Consider the following 16187-nt stretch of genomic DNA (forward strand, 5'->3'; position numbering starts at 1 on the left):
TCCTCCTGAACTCTATGCGCTACCCCTAGCTACACCACGCCCTGCGGGTGTTGGGGTGCCTCGAGCTGGAGGAGGTATTGTGAATGTAATAGTTGCAAAGTTAGCTAGTTGCGTTGTACCTATGCCCATGATCTGGCGGGATGAGTAGCAATCCCTCTGAATGTGGCCCCTCACACCACACCCTTAGTAAATAGGTAGGTCCATGAAGCAGACCCCAAAGTGCATCCTCCCACACTTAGGGCATAGGGGCCTTCGTTGCTGCTGGAATCTTCCTCCAGACCGACCCTGCTAGTGGGGTCCCTTGTTGCCCTGACTGGGCCCGAATGGTTGTGCACTCATTGAAGACTGAGCGAATGACTGAGATGGCCCTAATGAACCTCCCCTAAATGCTGACCTACCACCACCAGAAAAACTACCCAAGTTGCCCGCGGTCCGGGGCTTGCTGCTACCCTCACGCTCATTTGTATTTTTCAGTTTACGATCCTCTGTAGCTTGAGCAAACGCCATCATCTTCCCATAGTTCTTATCAGAATTCAAAGCAGTCGTAGCGGCATCATTAATAACCAATGGGCTAATGCCCTGCACAAACCGATGCAATCTAGCCTTCATAGCGGGCAACATGCGAATAACATGCATAGACAGGCGCGCGAACTCCATATGGTACTCCCACACATTCATGCTACCTTTATTCATGCTCTCAAACTTAGCGGAATGGGCTGCCTTAGTCTCAGTAGACAAGAAATGATCCATAGAGGCATTGGTAAACTCACTCCACCTCGTTGGAGAGCTTCCCTCCTCACGACACTCCTCCCACATCTCAAACCAAGAATAAGCCACCCCTTTCAGGTGGTAGGAGGCCAACTCCACTCCCGGGTTTTCGGTAAACTGTTATGGGACCTTACATTGATATACACCCCTCATACTCTCACAATGCTGCCCCGCAAATGACGCCAATTGGCATAAAGCTCTCTGACAATAGTAAGGTTAGCCTTGTCGTGGCCCTTCACGATAGGTCTCTATTGTTGCACCTCTCGGATTGATTTCAAAGGTCCGGGTAATTTTTCTTCAGTGCTCCAATGTTGATTGGCTTTTCTAGAATGTATTTCTTAGAATCCAGGATTTTCTCATAAGCCCGGAATGCTTTTTCGCTAACAAAATTCTTTTCCAAAGCAGCTCGGTCAACTGGTTCACCATCATCTTCGTTGCTCGTGTAGACATTTGTGAGCTCATAGTCCGAATCAGACTCAAACTCAGATTTTGAGGTAGCCTTCTACTTTCCTTTATCTTTTGGATCAACCTGCTTTGTGGATTTCCTCTTCTTCTTGATTCGTCTCATCAAGTAATTGCCTGATCGGTTGTGCCTTTTCTTTCTTAGTCCACTTTCTTTTGTTATGTGGGTTTGGAGCACCTGTTGCCTTTCCGGTAGGCTTTTTGTGTGGTTGCTTGTCATTATCTCTTTCTTGTTGCTTAGACGTTTTGCTTGTTGCCGCCATTGTGACACCTATGTTCCTACAGAATAAGTAGTGTAACAGTTAGTTCTCAGGACATTAAAGCTTCATGTACACAACATCTTTGCAAACAAGTTTCAATTCCAATCACGCTCACAACTATATCATTGAGTATTTCATTTCAAAACATTCTTTACAACTTCACTGATTCTTTACAAGCTTAAGAATTTAAGCATCAAACAAGAAATTCATGTAATATAATTGTGTATTAATCCTCTTGAGAACTGTATTTAGATAACCTCTTCATCACATAGCAAGTGCAGCTACTTGATTGTATGTAATTCAGCCCGAAAATTGGTTACTCGGTAGCCTACTACCATTAGATGACTCAAAACTAGAGTTGAACGAGTGGCGGGCATCCGTAGCTCCAATAATGCTGATCAAGAAGTCTAAAATCCCTCAAACAACCCCACACATATTCATGAGCAAGTAGTGATGCTCGGTTACTCAGACTTCGTCGGCGCCTAAATTCACTTCACAGGCAATTCGTCGAACAAGTGGAGTGCAACAGTTTTGCCTAGTGTCTTCTAACAGTTGGGCAATTCAAATACCCTCCCAAAATTAATGAGATGAAGGGAATTTTAGTTTATTATCTCTAAATGTAGTGGTGGTGCGAGGGAGGGGAGCTGCGGTTAGGGTGGTTTTTATGCGGAGATGGAAAGGCAAGAATGGGAGAGATGGGTGTTTAAAGTGTTTAAACAAAACACTTACCTGTGCGCGTCGAAAGGGACACGACGTGTCTGCCTTTGCTCCCAAAATTTTGAGGGGAGGCGACCTTGGTCACGATGGCCACATTCCACTATCTCGCGGAGTTGGTATTAAATTTTTGGATGCTAAGGGGGTACGACGCATCCACCCTGTTTTCCCATACCCGGAACTTTTCTTTATATATATATGAAAAACAAAGAGAAAAGTTAGTAAACTATGAAACCAAAATAAAATGTTTGGTTTACCTCCCAAGAAGTGCTTGATTTAACGTCGCGGCACGACGACACCAATCCTCAAGCATCTTTCAAATCAACTGAGGACTTGTGACTATCCACGTCACCACCCCAATAACGTTTGACTCTTTACCCATTGACCAAGAATGTCCTTTTGGAATTTGACGCTCTTAACTCTATAGCCTTGTATGGTGTCACATGCACTATTTCAAAAGGTCTAGCCTATCTCGACTTTAATTTTCTAGGAAACAAAATCAGCTTGGAGTTGAATAACAATACCAATTGGCCTGGCTCGAAATGGCTATGCTTCATGTGCTTGCCATGCCACCTTTTAGTCTTTTATTTATATAGCTTGACATTCCCATATGCATTCAACTTGAATTCATCTAGCTCATTGAGTTGGAGCAATCTCTTCTTACTCGCCAACTCCATATCCATATTGAGCTTTTTGACGGCCCAAAAGGCCTTGTGTTCTAGCTCAACTGGAAAGTGACATGCTTTGCCATAGATTAACTTCTAAGGAGAGGTACCAATAGGTGTCTTATATGCCGTCTTATACACCCATAAAGCGTCATCCAACCTTGTAGCCCAGTATTTCCTATTTACCCTGACTGTTTTCTCCAAAATTTGCTTTATTTACATGTTTGATACCTCTGCTTGCCCACTCGTTTGAGGGTGCTATGCGGTGGCAACTTTATGCTTGACCTTGTATTTTGCTAGAAGGTTGTTCAAAAGTCTATTGCAAAAATGCATACCTTCATTACTTATCAGAGCTCGAGGAGTCCCGAAACGTGTAAAAATGTCCTTCTTGACAAATTTAGCCACACCACCTTCGCATCATTAGTAGGTAAAGCAATGGTCTCCACCCACTTAGACACATAGTCAACTTCTAACAAGATGTATTTGTTCCCTCTAGACGATGGGAATTGTCCCATAAAATCGATCCCCCAAACATCGAAAATCTCCACCTCAAGAATGTTCATAAATGGCTTCTCATTTTTTCTAGTGATTGTTCCAGCACTCTGACACCGATCACACTTGTTCACAAATGAATGGGCATCATTAAATAGATTCGGCCAATAGAATCCCGATTGCAGAAGTTTTGCAGTTGTTCTATCACCACCATGACCCCATAAGGTGAGGAGTGACAATCGTACAAAACCTGCTCCACCTCCTTCTCCGGAATGTATCTCCTCAGCACACTGTCGATACAAGAACGGCTCATCACAGAAATAGTAGCTTATGTTATGTAGGAATCGTTTCCTCCCTTCAGGTGGCATTTCTGGAGGTAGTACTCCGCTCACTATGAAATCTACATAATCTGCATACCATGGTGACAGACCATGTGTGACTGCAAAGAGTTGCTCATCTGGGAATGTATCCTTAATCACCCCTCCTTTTTCCATATGCTCATGATTTTCTAGACTTGATAAGTGGTCAGCCACCTGATTCTCTATGCTCTTCCGATCACGGATTTCCAAGTTAGATTCCTGCAAAAGAAGTACCTATCTAATCAGTCTTGGCTTAGCATCTTTATTTGAGATTAAATACCCGATCTCCACATGATCCGTGTACACGATCACGTGCATTCCTACTAAGTAGGACTGAAACTTGTCAAAAGCATAGACAACTGCCAATAATTCTTTTTCCGTCGTGGTGTAATTGAGTTGTGCATTAGTTAGGGTCTTGCTGGCATAGTAGATTGAATGAAACACTTTGTTCTTACTTTGTCCAAGCACAACCCCAATTGCTATATCACTCGCATCACACATCAACTAAAAGGGCAAACTCCAGTCAGGTGCGATAATGATTGGCGCACATACCAACTTCAATTTCATCTCCTCGAATGCCTTCAGACATGCATCATCAAACTTGAATGTGGCATCCTTTTCTAGCAACCTGCACAATGGATTAGCAATACTTGAAAAATCTTTAATGAAATGTCTATAAAAACATGCATGTCCCAAGAAGATGCGGATGCTCTAAACAGAGATGGGTGGTGGTAGTCTTTCCACTACCTCCACCTTGGCCTTGTCGGCTTCAATTCCTTGATTGGACACTCGATGTCCCAATTCAATAGCTTCTTGAACCATAAAATGGTACTTCTCCCAACTAAGTATCAGGTTAGTTTCCTCACAGCTTGCTAGCACCAACTCCAAGTTCTTTAGACAATTATCATAGGACAACCCGAAGACTGAAAAATCATCCATGAACACCTCTACAAATTTCTGCACCATGTCGGTGAAGATGGCCATCACACAGCTTTGAAAAGTCGTCGGTGCATTGCATAACCCGAATGACATCCTTTTAAAGGCAAAGGTGCCATAGGGCAAGTAAATGTAGTCTTTTCCTGATCCTCTGTTGCTATCACTGTCTGGTTATAATCGGAGTAACCATCAGGAAAGCAATAAAATTCATGCTCGGCTAGCCTGTCCAACATCTGATCAATGAAAGGGAGAGGGAAGTGGTCCTTGCGCGTACCCTTGTTGAGTTTCCTGTAATCAATGCATACCCTCCAGCCCGTCACCACTTTGATATGTATCAACTCATTTTGCTCATTTGCCACAACTGTCATGCCTCCCTTTTTCGGCACGCACTGCACAGGACTCACCAAATTGTTGTCAGAAATAGGAAGTATGATCCCAGTGTTCAGCCACTTGATAATCTTCTTTTTTACTACCTCCTTTATAATAGTATTTAATCATCTCTACTGCTCCACACTAAGTCTTTTTCCATCCTCCAGGAATATTTTATGCATGCAAAATGATGGACTAATCCCCTTGATATCAGCAATAGTCCAACCAATTGTCCATTTGTGTTCCTTCAGAACCTGCAGCAGCTTATCCTCTTGCATATGTGATAATGAAGATGAGATGATCACATGTAAGGATTTTGAAACACCTAAGTACGCGTATCATAGATGAGAAGGTAAAGGCTTGAGCTCCAATTTTAGAGCCTCCTCAATCGATGGCTTAGGTAGTGTCAATGTCAATGGCCTATCGATTTCCTCAAATCTTTTCAACCCATTGACATACTGGCATGTCATGTTCAAAACTTGTACAATTTCTTCCACCAGGTCATCCTCCTCCTCTTCTTCATCAACTAAAGCTCTTCCCAAAGAATCTTCATATACCAAGTATGGTGTTGTGCCTGCCAATTCATCGTCCACAATTGTGATCAAGGCCAAATCTTCTTAGTGTGCTGGCAATTTAAGTGCTCGGTATACATTGAAGACCTCCACCTTGTCACCCACTCGCATGGTCATTTGTCCTTCACATACATCAATAATTGTGCGGCATGTGGCTAGAAATGGTCGTCCCAAAATAAATGGGACTTCCTGATCAGGCTCGTAATCCAGGATGACAAAATCAACTGGGAATATAAATGTGCCCACTTGGACCAGCACATCTTCAATGACGCCCTTGGGGCTGGCTAATGATCTATCTGCCAATTGCTATACCATCGTAGTCGGTCGAGGATCTCCCAACCCTAGTTGTCAAAATATGGACAATGGCATCAGTTTTATGCTCACCTCAAGATCACACAATGCTCACCCAACCACATGTTTCCCAATTGAAATTTGAATTGTGAAGCTTCCTGGGTCCTTCAATTTAGGAGGCAATTTCTTTTGAATTTTGGAACTACACTCCTCACTGAGTGCTACAGTCTCGGACTCAGTTAGTTTGCGCTTGTGCGCCACAATTTCCTTGATGTACTTTGCATACTTTGTCACTTCTTGAAAAATGACCACCAATGGGATGTTTATCTGCACCTGTTTCAAAATATCAAGGAACTTCTTGTACGCTGCATTATCTTTCACTTTCTGCAATCTCTGAGGGAATGGAGGTGGTGGCTTCGCAACTATTGGTTGTGGTTGCTTTGCCACGGCCTCTTCAATTGGCTTCTCTGATTCCTTTGCAGTTTCCGATTCGACTTCTGTGGTGGGTTGTTTTTCACTAAACGTCACTTGCTTTCTCTTCATCTATGGGACTTATTCTTATTCTCTCCCATTCCTCAATGACCCGGCATTAATAGGGGCCTTAGGATTAGCCTTAATGTGGCTTGGTAATGCTCCCGCTGGTATGGTGTTTTGGGCACTAGCAAGTTTCCCCATCTGTCGCTCTAAATTTCGAATAGTAGTAGCTTAATTCTAATTATTAGCCATAATCTTCTTGAGCATTTCCTCATTATTACCCATCGAATTTGCGGACTGATCTGCTTGTGATGGGCAAAACTATTGATATTGACCTTGTGGTTTGAACTGATTCTGAGCACCCTTATTTCCACCCAGGAGAAATTTGGGTGGTTCCTCCAATTTAGATTATAAGTATTACCATATTGATTCTGATTAGCATGGCCTCTATTAGCATTCCCCACAAAGTAAACTGACTTTGGATTCGCTGGACAGGCATCACTGGGATGGCCCTTGCCGCAGACTTTGCAGAACACCTGAACCTGCTGTACTAGTTGAACATATTCCATTGGTGGGAACCGTTGTTGGTTCTGAACCACATTCATCTTGCTGATTTGATTTGCTAAAGATACAGATAGTGCTGATACTACATATAATTCCAGTACCCCGGCAGCTTTATGGGTTGTGTCTCTACCTATTTTCCCTTGCCAATCTGGGTTGCTTTTGGAAAACTTGTTCAACAGCGCGTAGATCTCATCAAAGCTCTTTTCCAATACTTGACCACCAACTGTTGCGTCTACCACTATTTTTGTTTCAGGGTGTAGACCTTCAATAAAAGTGTAAGCCAGTACCTCGTTGGTTTGGTTATGTTATGGACAGACTCTTAGTAGCCCCTTGAATCACTCCTAGGCTGCATAAAGTGATTCACCTTCTCTCTATTTGAATTCAACTATCTTACTTCTTATCTTTGCGGTTTTACCAGAAGAAAAGAACCTAGCCAAGAATTTCTTAGCCAAATCATTCCACAATGCAATATAGTTAGCTAGATCAGACTTCAACCATCTCTTGGCCTCTCCCAACAGAGAAAGAGGGAACAATGTGAGCCTGACATAATCGGATATGACCCCGTTAGTGATATAAGTATCACCAATCTCCATAAAATTCAGAACATGTTGTTAAGGGTCCTCGTGTGGCCGTCCCATGAACTATACATTTGCATGAAGTAGATGGATCATGCTCTGCTTAAGTTCGAAATGCCCAGTGATCCTCGGCTTAATGATACTTGAGGTGACATTAGCAATGCTGGGCATAGCCACCTCTTATACTGCCAATGGGTGTTCTTCCACCATTTCCACAGGAAGTTGAGTGAGTGCTTGTAGATTATTTGCTTCTGAAGCTTCTCTCAACCCTATACAAAATGATCTATCAGGTTCTGGGTCAAAAGCCTGTAGTCTATCCTGGCTTCTAACCCACCGCATTCAAGAAAAGTACCTGAGATCAAACACCCAGCCAAAAAATGATTAAAAACTAAACTCGATGAGTATTAAAAGCTTAATCTAGTAAAATAATTAATTTCTAAGTCCCCTGCAACGGCGCCAAAAACTTGTTGCCCTAAATTGCACACGCAAGTATACGCGGTCAATCAAGTAATAAAGAGTGAGTAGAGTATCGTTCCCACGAGGACTTGTGATCAATTATCAACTAAATCCAGCAAATTCTAATTTATCGAGTCAAGAACAATGTCAAGGTGATTTTTGTTTAATTAATTCTACTAACTAGAGCTTTGATTAAAAGAAAAACTAATTAATTATCCTGTTGAATTCGTCAATCGACTCGACTTATTAATTTATCTGGGTTATTAACATGCAAGGACAATAATACTTGTAGAAATTTGAAATCTTCTACTCGCCCATTCAATTACTCTAACCCCTATATTCCTATGAGATTAGAGATAAAAAGAACGCATTACAATTTCTTACATAATTGGCTAAGCACGACAAATAGGTATATTTCTATCCGTATTCGCAAATCAATTCCCCAATGACTAGGTTCAAGATCGCGCTCTATTAAATCTTAAATCCTATTGCAATCAAAAATTACCTCTTTCAAGTTTAACTCAAGATTCATATATAGTATTTCATTGTTAGCTAGGCAGTAAAATAATTAAACTCAGGAATGAATAAACAACTCAATATGATAAATTAACTCATCAAATTAATATTCGAATATCAACATTCATGTAAAATCATAACCCCAGAACAAATGAGTTTAGCCACGCATAGTCATGGTAGTAATCTCAAATAATTCCCAAGAATACATACAAATCAATAAAAGAAGGAAAAAGTAAGAACTCAAGAAGAATTATGTGATTTCCAAACTCTGTGATGGCTTTTCTCCTCTTCCTTGTGTGTTCGATGACCTAAAAGAGGCATTTTTGCTTATATATTGCGTACAAAAGTCGTGGGCCAAAGTTTTCATTTTTCTATTCTGAATCAGCTTCAGAGATTGATGCTGGGGTGTATGCTTCGCGTCCGCCTAAATTTGAACTTCTCAGCATCAAATGCTGGGGTGGATACTTCACGTCCACCCTCTATTCCCTCATCCTTGTTGCGCCCAGGTGCGGATGCTAAGGTGGATGCCTTCTCCCAACTTCACTGCCAAGGATGAACCAAATACCCTTTTTTCCTAGGTTGGATGCGACGCATCCACCCTCTTCTCTTATAGCTGGAGCATATTTTCTTCATACTTTTGCACTCCAAACATCCTAAATCATCACACATAACTCAATTAGTCATAAAACCAATAATTAACACATGTTGGGCATTTTAAAGATCAAATAGCACCAAAAGTATTTAAAACATGAGTAAAATAACATTAACACATATAGAAATATGCCCAACATCAATAGCATGTTGCAGTGTGCAGCCCGATCCACAATAGCACTCTCAACACGGCTCTATGGCCCACCTCAGTCATCAACCTCTCAAGTCTCAAGGGCTCATAATATCGTATCACTCAATCCAACAACACTGCATATGGAAAAACAATGATAACATGCGATGTAACAATGGATGATGAACATAGACTGAGATATGATATGCAAATAAAGAATAATGACTGAGTGTATAATTACAGTTAAATCAGATAACCCAAAACAACAGAAATAGCCTCATAAGGTCTTAAACAAATAACCACATAACCAGAATATGATTTCTAACATGAATCATAGCTCAATTAATCAAACAAGTAGGAAAAACATGGATAAAATAGGACATGATGGCAACATAGTACAAAAGTCGATCCGGATCAAGATTTTTCCGGTGCACGCCCACACGCCCGTCACCTAGCATGTGCGTCACCCCAACACATCACAATAACATGGTTCCCAGGGATAATGAACCTCAATTACATATTTAGAAATGTTACTTACCTCAAAACATGCAAACCAATACTCTAACAAGCCCTTCCCACATGAATCAGCCTCCGAACAACTCGAATCTATTCACAAACAACTTAATATCATCAAATAATTTCGTAGGAAATAAATTCAAACAATAAAGTTTCGATCTTTATATAAATCAAAAGGTCAACCTCGGGTCCGTACCCCGGAACCCGATCAAACTCATAAAATTCGAACAAACATTTAATTATGAGTTCAACCATACCAATTTCATCCAATTTCGACCTCGATTCGACCTTCAAATCCTCAATTTTCACTTTAGGAAGTTTTTACTAAAATCCCCCATTTTTTCACTTTAATTCACCAATTAAATGCTAAAAATATAGATGGAATCATGAAATAATAATAAATCCGAGTCAAAAACACTTACCCCGATCCAAATCTTGAAAATCTCTTCCAAAACCGAGCTCGCTAACTCAATATGTGATATAATAATCAAACCCTCAAAATAGAGTTTTAAACCTTCTGCCCGGGTGTTTACCTTTCACTGTCGTGTAAAGTCCTTCACGATCGCGTAAAATTCTTCACAATCGCGTAAAATTCTTCGCGATCGTGAAGAAAAAAGTTCACCAGCTGCTCAATCCTCTTACGAAAATGCGATAGATTCATCGCGAACGCAACAGATTCATCGCGAACCCTATGCCCGACACCCAAAAGCTACGTGATCGCGATGAACCACGTGATCGCGATGAACAAACGAGTGACATCCTCAGGCTTTCCCTTCCTTCTACGCGAACGCATCTCATCACTTGCATTCACGATGAACAAAAACCCCAAGGCTTCACGAACGCATCCATCTCTCACGAATGCGAAGAACAAAGACTCACCTGCTAGCAATAACTCTATGCAATCGCGACCGACTCTTCGCGATCGCGAATAAGGAAACCAGAAGCACATATTCAGTACTTCTTCTAAGTCAAAAATGAATCTGACAACCATCCGAAACACCCCCGAGACCCCATCCAAAGACACCAACCAGTCCTAAAACACATTACAAACTTACTTGAAGCCTCAAATCACATCAAACAATATCAAAATCACGAATCTCACCCCAATTCAAGCCTAATAAATCTAATGAAGTTCCAACTTCTAAGACTAATGTCGAACCATATCAAATCAACTCTGAATGATCTCAAATTTTGCACACTAGTCTCAAATGACAGAACGATCTATTCCAACTCCCGGAACAAAAATACGAACTCGCTATCAACAAAGTCAACTCTCGGTCAAACCTATCAACCTTCCAAACCTTCAACTTCCAACTTTCGCCAATTCAAGCCAAAATAACCTACGGACCTCCAAACCCAAATATGGATATACACCTCAGTCCAAAATCACTATACAAAGCTATCGGAACCATCAAAACTCCATTCTCGAGTCGTTTACAAAAAATTCAAACTCCGGTCAACTCTTCCAACTTAAGCTTCTAACCTTGGGACTAAGTCTCACAATTCACTCCGAAACATCCCTGAAACAAAACCAAACACCTCGGCAAATCACATAGCCATATAATAAAATAGAAGAAGTAGTAAATAGGGGAAGGGGGATACAATGCACGAAATGAGCAGTCGTGTCTTTACACAATCTCAGCATCTTTCACTCTACTTTCCTGCTCCAATTCCCTAACTCTACTGTTCTTAGATTACCCTCTTGGATAAACCAGGTCCTTTTGCAGCAATTTGGACTTGATAGTCATAATTAGTTAATGTTTCGACCTAAAGTATTCCTTGCTATTACAGACATCCAATTTCCTAAGAGGAACCCTGAAAGATGCAAGAACAACAGTTAGGATGAAACAATAGGGACTGACATGAGTCCTGGTGCCATAGACAGCCCTATGAAAGATCTAGAACATGAAGCTTGGCCAATTAATCTATTTTCTACTGTCCAAACTTTCCATAAGGACCATGTCCAAGAATGTAGCTTTATGCCCCATCTCCTTCCTAGGAAGAACCACCTTATTCACAAATTTGAAAAGCACTTTGTACAAGGGCTTTATCTCACTTTTATACACAACTCTAGGTTGTGCTTCCAAATCATTGTTTGCAAAATTTCTTGTGATAGTCAAAGAAGTTGGAAGATCATCTAGACTAGGTAATTTAAGCTTTGTATAATCAATATACACCCATAGAAGGTATACATAGAATCTCCCCAAACTTTTTGTCATCAGAGCTTATCTTAACCCCTTGACTTCACTGGTGACCCTTCCTTCGTTCACCTCACAATTCACAAAGAACTCAAAAATTTTAGTCCTAGATAATATACTCTCAATCTGAAGGACCATGTCCTTCCAGCCTTGCAACTCCATCTTCTCCAGCAGTTGAACCATCCCTTCTTCCTCCACATCACGAAGAAGTCTCCCCTTCAAAATTGTTCTCTTCTGGAACTTTACACTCTTGTCCTCCTCCTCATCAGTCTCTTCTTTGTTATCTTCTTCCACAACTTAAACCTTCTTGCTCTTTCTGGCAGACCTAGTTCTTTTGTACATATCTGATCCTTCTGCCTCAGCCTCTTTTTTGGGACTTCTTCTAAGAAGTTTTTCTCTTTTCGGCACTAGGTATGGGTACCTCCACATCCTCAACCTCGTCTTCGTCCTGAAGAACCAGGTATATCTCCTCAATTTAAACAGCTTCACTCGGCTCATCAACTTTCTTCTTTTCTCTTGCACTAGCCTTCTGGGCACCTTCAGCTAAGGCATTATTTAAATTTGCCTCACTTTGCTTCTTTTGGATCCTTAAAGTTCTTCCTTTTGTACGAGGAGTTGCTATAGGGATAGAAAAAAGCAACATTTCTCTTAGTGCCACCCATACCCTTTGTTGCATCCTATTTTGCACAAGTCAAAACAAGATTCAACTAGTAGTTTCCCCGTTGATGATAAAAGAGAGTCGTCACCTAATATTTAAAGGTATACTAGGGTACCTATTTAATTATTAAGATCATTATCCTATTTGTATGCTAACCAGTAAAATTTGGGTAAGGGTTCTTATTCTTCTAAGGGGTAGGTATTAGGCGCCCTCTAGAATCTACCTGAGGTAGCTCTATAGGACTTAGATTAGATTCGAAAAAATAAATATCTATATCTTACTTAGTTATTGCTTAAAGTGTGCTTCTTACCTTATGTTATGTTTTAAAACGTATCACTCATGAAAGAGTACTAGTATATATACCTTGAAAGAAAATGTAGGTTTTATTTAGAGAAAAAACTTTTTAAAATATCTATACAATTGAAAGAGTGTTAAAATGGATTTATAACACTTATACTTACCAATAAAATGGGGTTAAGTTTTAATTTTTTCTTTCGAAACAAAATGGCTATTAGTTAAAGTAAGGACTATTAGGAAGATTGATTTAGATATACCTTGGAAATTGATTTAAAATCTTATACTCAATTTTGACAACAAATCGTTTGATGATCCTTAATTTGCAGCAGCGTTTGTTTGATTTGTAGAAAAGCCCGGCTTTGGAAATCATTTTCTGATTTTTGGTTTTTTAGAAAAGAGAGACTATCGACTTTGCAAATCTGTCTTAGTTTCCAAAAAAGAACTTCATGAAAATTGTTAGTAAGAGTAAGAATGGAAACTGAATAATAGAAGTGATTAACAATAAATTATTTACTACTAAGATACAATATTTCTTTTATTTGTTACTTACTGGTTTAGGGCTAGCCTAGGTTGTATATGTAACTCAAAGAGAAAAAGAAAATATTCAATCAAATATCACTAATGTTGTATACATATAAAAGCAGCAGCAAAACTTATAAGAGCGATAATGGAAAGAAAATGGACTCATGGTTTGGGCCTGAAAGAAATTGAGCCCAGCATGCAGCAAAACAAATGGCAGTAGCTTCATCGACTCCAGGTTTAGGATAGAACTTGGTCATGAGTTCTTTGAGAACTTGGGAGACCCAGTTCAGTCACATGTATAAAAAAAAAGAAGAAAGTCATTATATATATGGCCCAATAGAATATTTAAACACAAATAATATCAATATAGACCCAAGATAAAACTATAACAAGCATTAGTAATTAGTAATGCAAATAGAATTAATGTAAAGTCAAACGGAGTGAAGTAATTTACAGTGAAGCCTTTGCTTTCATTTAATACTAAACCTAAATATATTAGCAAATGTCAATAATTAAAGGCTTAAAGTAAAATTCCATTCATGGCCAAGACACCCTTTGGATCCCTGGCACTTCAAAGTTCATAAGAGTCTCATAGACCCCGAGCAGTGCTTGTGTTATGGAGAGAATCTCAACCACGAACTAAATTCTACTCCTAAATACCCTTAACTACTTTCACTTACTCTTCCCTACATGTTTAAATACTAATGAGTCATTCAATATGAATTCCAATACAACAGTGATAATGACACAAGGATATTTATATTTCTTGTAGATAATTGTTCAAAATACTACAAATAACACAAAGGGGATCATAGCTTACTCACAATTATGTGCTACATTATCATATACTTTTAACATGCTCAAGAGTACTTAAAGAAATTAGTTACAAGTGCCGACAAGTAATGAGAACAAGCTAATACAGGAACTCAAAAATAATCAAGTCATGTACTTTGAGGGGTAGAGAAGATATATGGGTATTAACCTTACTAGTCTCACTTGCAGGTTCACACTTATGAGAATTCTTAAATGGTGTCACATACTTAGCCATGTCTATACTTAGTGAAAGTCTACTCATAGATTAGCATTTCATTTTTTACTAAGTATAGGGGTTAACAGTCCACTTCAAAATCCTTAAAGACACGAATACATAAGCAAATAAATTAGTCCACACTTAAACCAGTGATATGGCTTCCAAAGAAATCTCTCATTCATTCTAAGTTCATAAGAAGTTAATATGCAGTCTTACACTCAAAAAAGGCAGATAAGCATCATAGGATCTCTCCAAAGGGAATTACAGTTAACTTATAAGAGCTTAACAAAGTTATGTGATATCAAAGGCACAGACATGAGCATGTAAGACAAGCAGAACTTGTTCAAGAACAAGATGAGTGCGGGAAATCCAAAAAATTAGAATTCAAACACATACATAGGACTTTCTTGCAGGATCACAACATTAGTAACATGGTTGAGTATCAAAAACATCATGGAATTAGACTAACAATACCATTTTGTAGAAGTCCAGGACAATAAAAGCTTTATTAATGAGGCATGGATCTGGTATATAAGTTAAGTATATTAGCCTATACTTAACAGAGCTTAATATAGTTCAGATATCCTAATTTCATCTTTTAATTAGGTTCTTGAAGACAATCTTAACCTAATTTGATACAAGGTAACAATAGCTGATAGGATAGTTATAGCATTAACTGTAGAGATTTAGTAGAAACCGACCTAATTACCTTAGGACCTTACTTATACAATAAGACTCGCATATAAAATCAAAGCAGTGGAAAAACCTATTTACACTGATCATTTAAGTATTACAGAGTCACAGAAATACTTCAAAAGGAAAAAATTAATTTAAATATCATAGGTTGATGTATCCAAACTAAGATGACAGTCTTGCCTTCATTATTAAAGATTCATATCCATTTAGGTTAGTTTATCAAGTGAATCGTTTCAAAATGCAAATAACACTAAGACAAATTAGTATAGCACACATGAGAGCCACTGTAGAATATCAGGTAGGTATAAAGTCAAGGTAGGTACATGGAATCATTTGAAGTTTTTTGTTAATCACAGAAACTTAGTAATGCATAGATTACTCAAAGATATATTCATTAAGATTACCAGAACAATCAATCAGTACATGATCTAGATTTTAGATTGTTAAAAAAGCCTATAACTTTAAAGTTTGATAATCAATTATGAACTCATGACAAACACATAGAGAAAACTAACTATATCTTAACATAAATAGAGTCAGTTAACAGAAAACAACAAAATAAGTATGATTTCAATTAGATGGTTTGAAAAAGAAGAGAGGTCAAGGTTCACTGACCTTCTTTTGAGCAGCAAACCAAACAAGAGTCTTTTCTTAGCCATTTAAGAATTAAAAACTCAAACTTCAACCAGTGTAAACTCGCAACCGGAAAGAAACCAAAACCTAGTTAGAAACCCTAACTTTGATTTTGCTACTCAGAACTTTAAGTGTATTTAATGCTATTTCTGTAGTTTAGGTCGTATTTTTGCTTGTTCTTGGTGATAGAATTAAATTCCCTTTTTATTGTGGCATTTAATGCCTTAAGATTCAACTAATTCAAACGATAATGGAGAGTGGCGGAGAGTTAATAATGTGAGCACAATCGGGTGAAATCAGAGAAGACATAGCTGAGAGCAGTGATAATTTACCTGAGGTGGGGAAGTTGTCCGTTGAAAGCAAATCCACCAGTTAAAATCTCC

General features: G+C 39.1%; 2 protein-coding genes across 2 annotated transcripts; both read right to left on the reverse strand.

Moving 5' to 3' along the window:
- Positions 1–288: 288 nt before the first annotated feature.
- LOC138905780 (uncharacterized) lies at positions 289–816 on the reverse strand. The gene has a single exon (XM_070194299.1). The coding sequence runs from the start codon at positions 814–816 to the stop codon at positions 289–291; it is 528 nt and encodes a 175-aa protein (XP_070050400.1).
- Positions 817–4703: 3887 nt separating this feature from the next.
- Positions 4704–5303, reverse strand: LOC138905781 (uncharacterized). Its single transcript, XM_070194300.1, has 2 exons — positions 5169–5303; positions 4704–5045 (listed from the first exon to the last, which is right to left on the reverse strand). The coding sequence occupies exons 1-2, from the start codon at positions 5301–5303 to the stop codon at positions 4704–4706; spliced, it is 477 nt and encodes a 158-aa protein (XP_070050401.1).
- Positions 5304–16187: the final 10884 nt, after the last annotated feature.

Source organism: Nicotiana tomentosiformis, chromosome 2 (genome assembly GCF_000390325.3).
Source record: "Nicotiana tomentosiformis chromosome 2, ASM39032v3, whole genome shotgun sequence".
NCBI classification, from domain to species: Eukaryota; Viridiplantae; Streptophyta; class Magnoliopsida; order Solanales; family Solanaceae; genus Nicotiana; species Nicotiana tomentosiformis.

Bases quoted from the DNA above. Each gene is read 5' to 3' on its own strand.
- LOC138905781 (XM_070194300.1), bottom strand. From the start codon at position 5,303: ATGCAAGAGGATAAGCTGCTGCAGGTTCTGAAGGAACACAAATGGACA. The intron at 5,046-5,168 runs GTGGAGCAGTAG...AGTCCTGTGCAG, and splicing joins AGGATGGAAAAAGACTTAGT to TGCGTGCCGAAAAAGGGAGG.
- LOC138905780 (XM_070194299.1), bottom strand. From the start codon at position 816: ATGTGGGAGGAGTGTCGTGAGGAGGGAAGCTCTCCAACGAGGTGGAGT.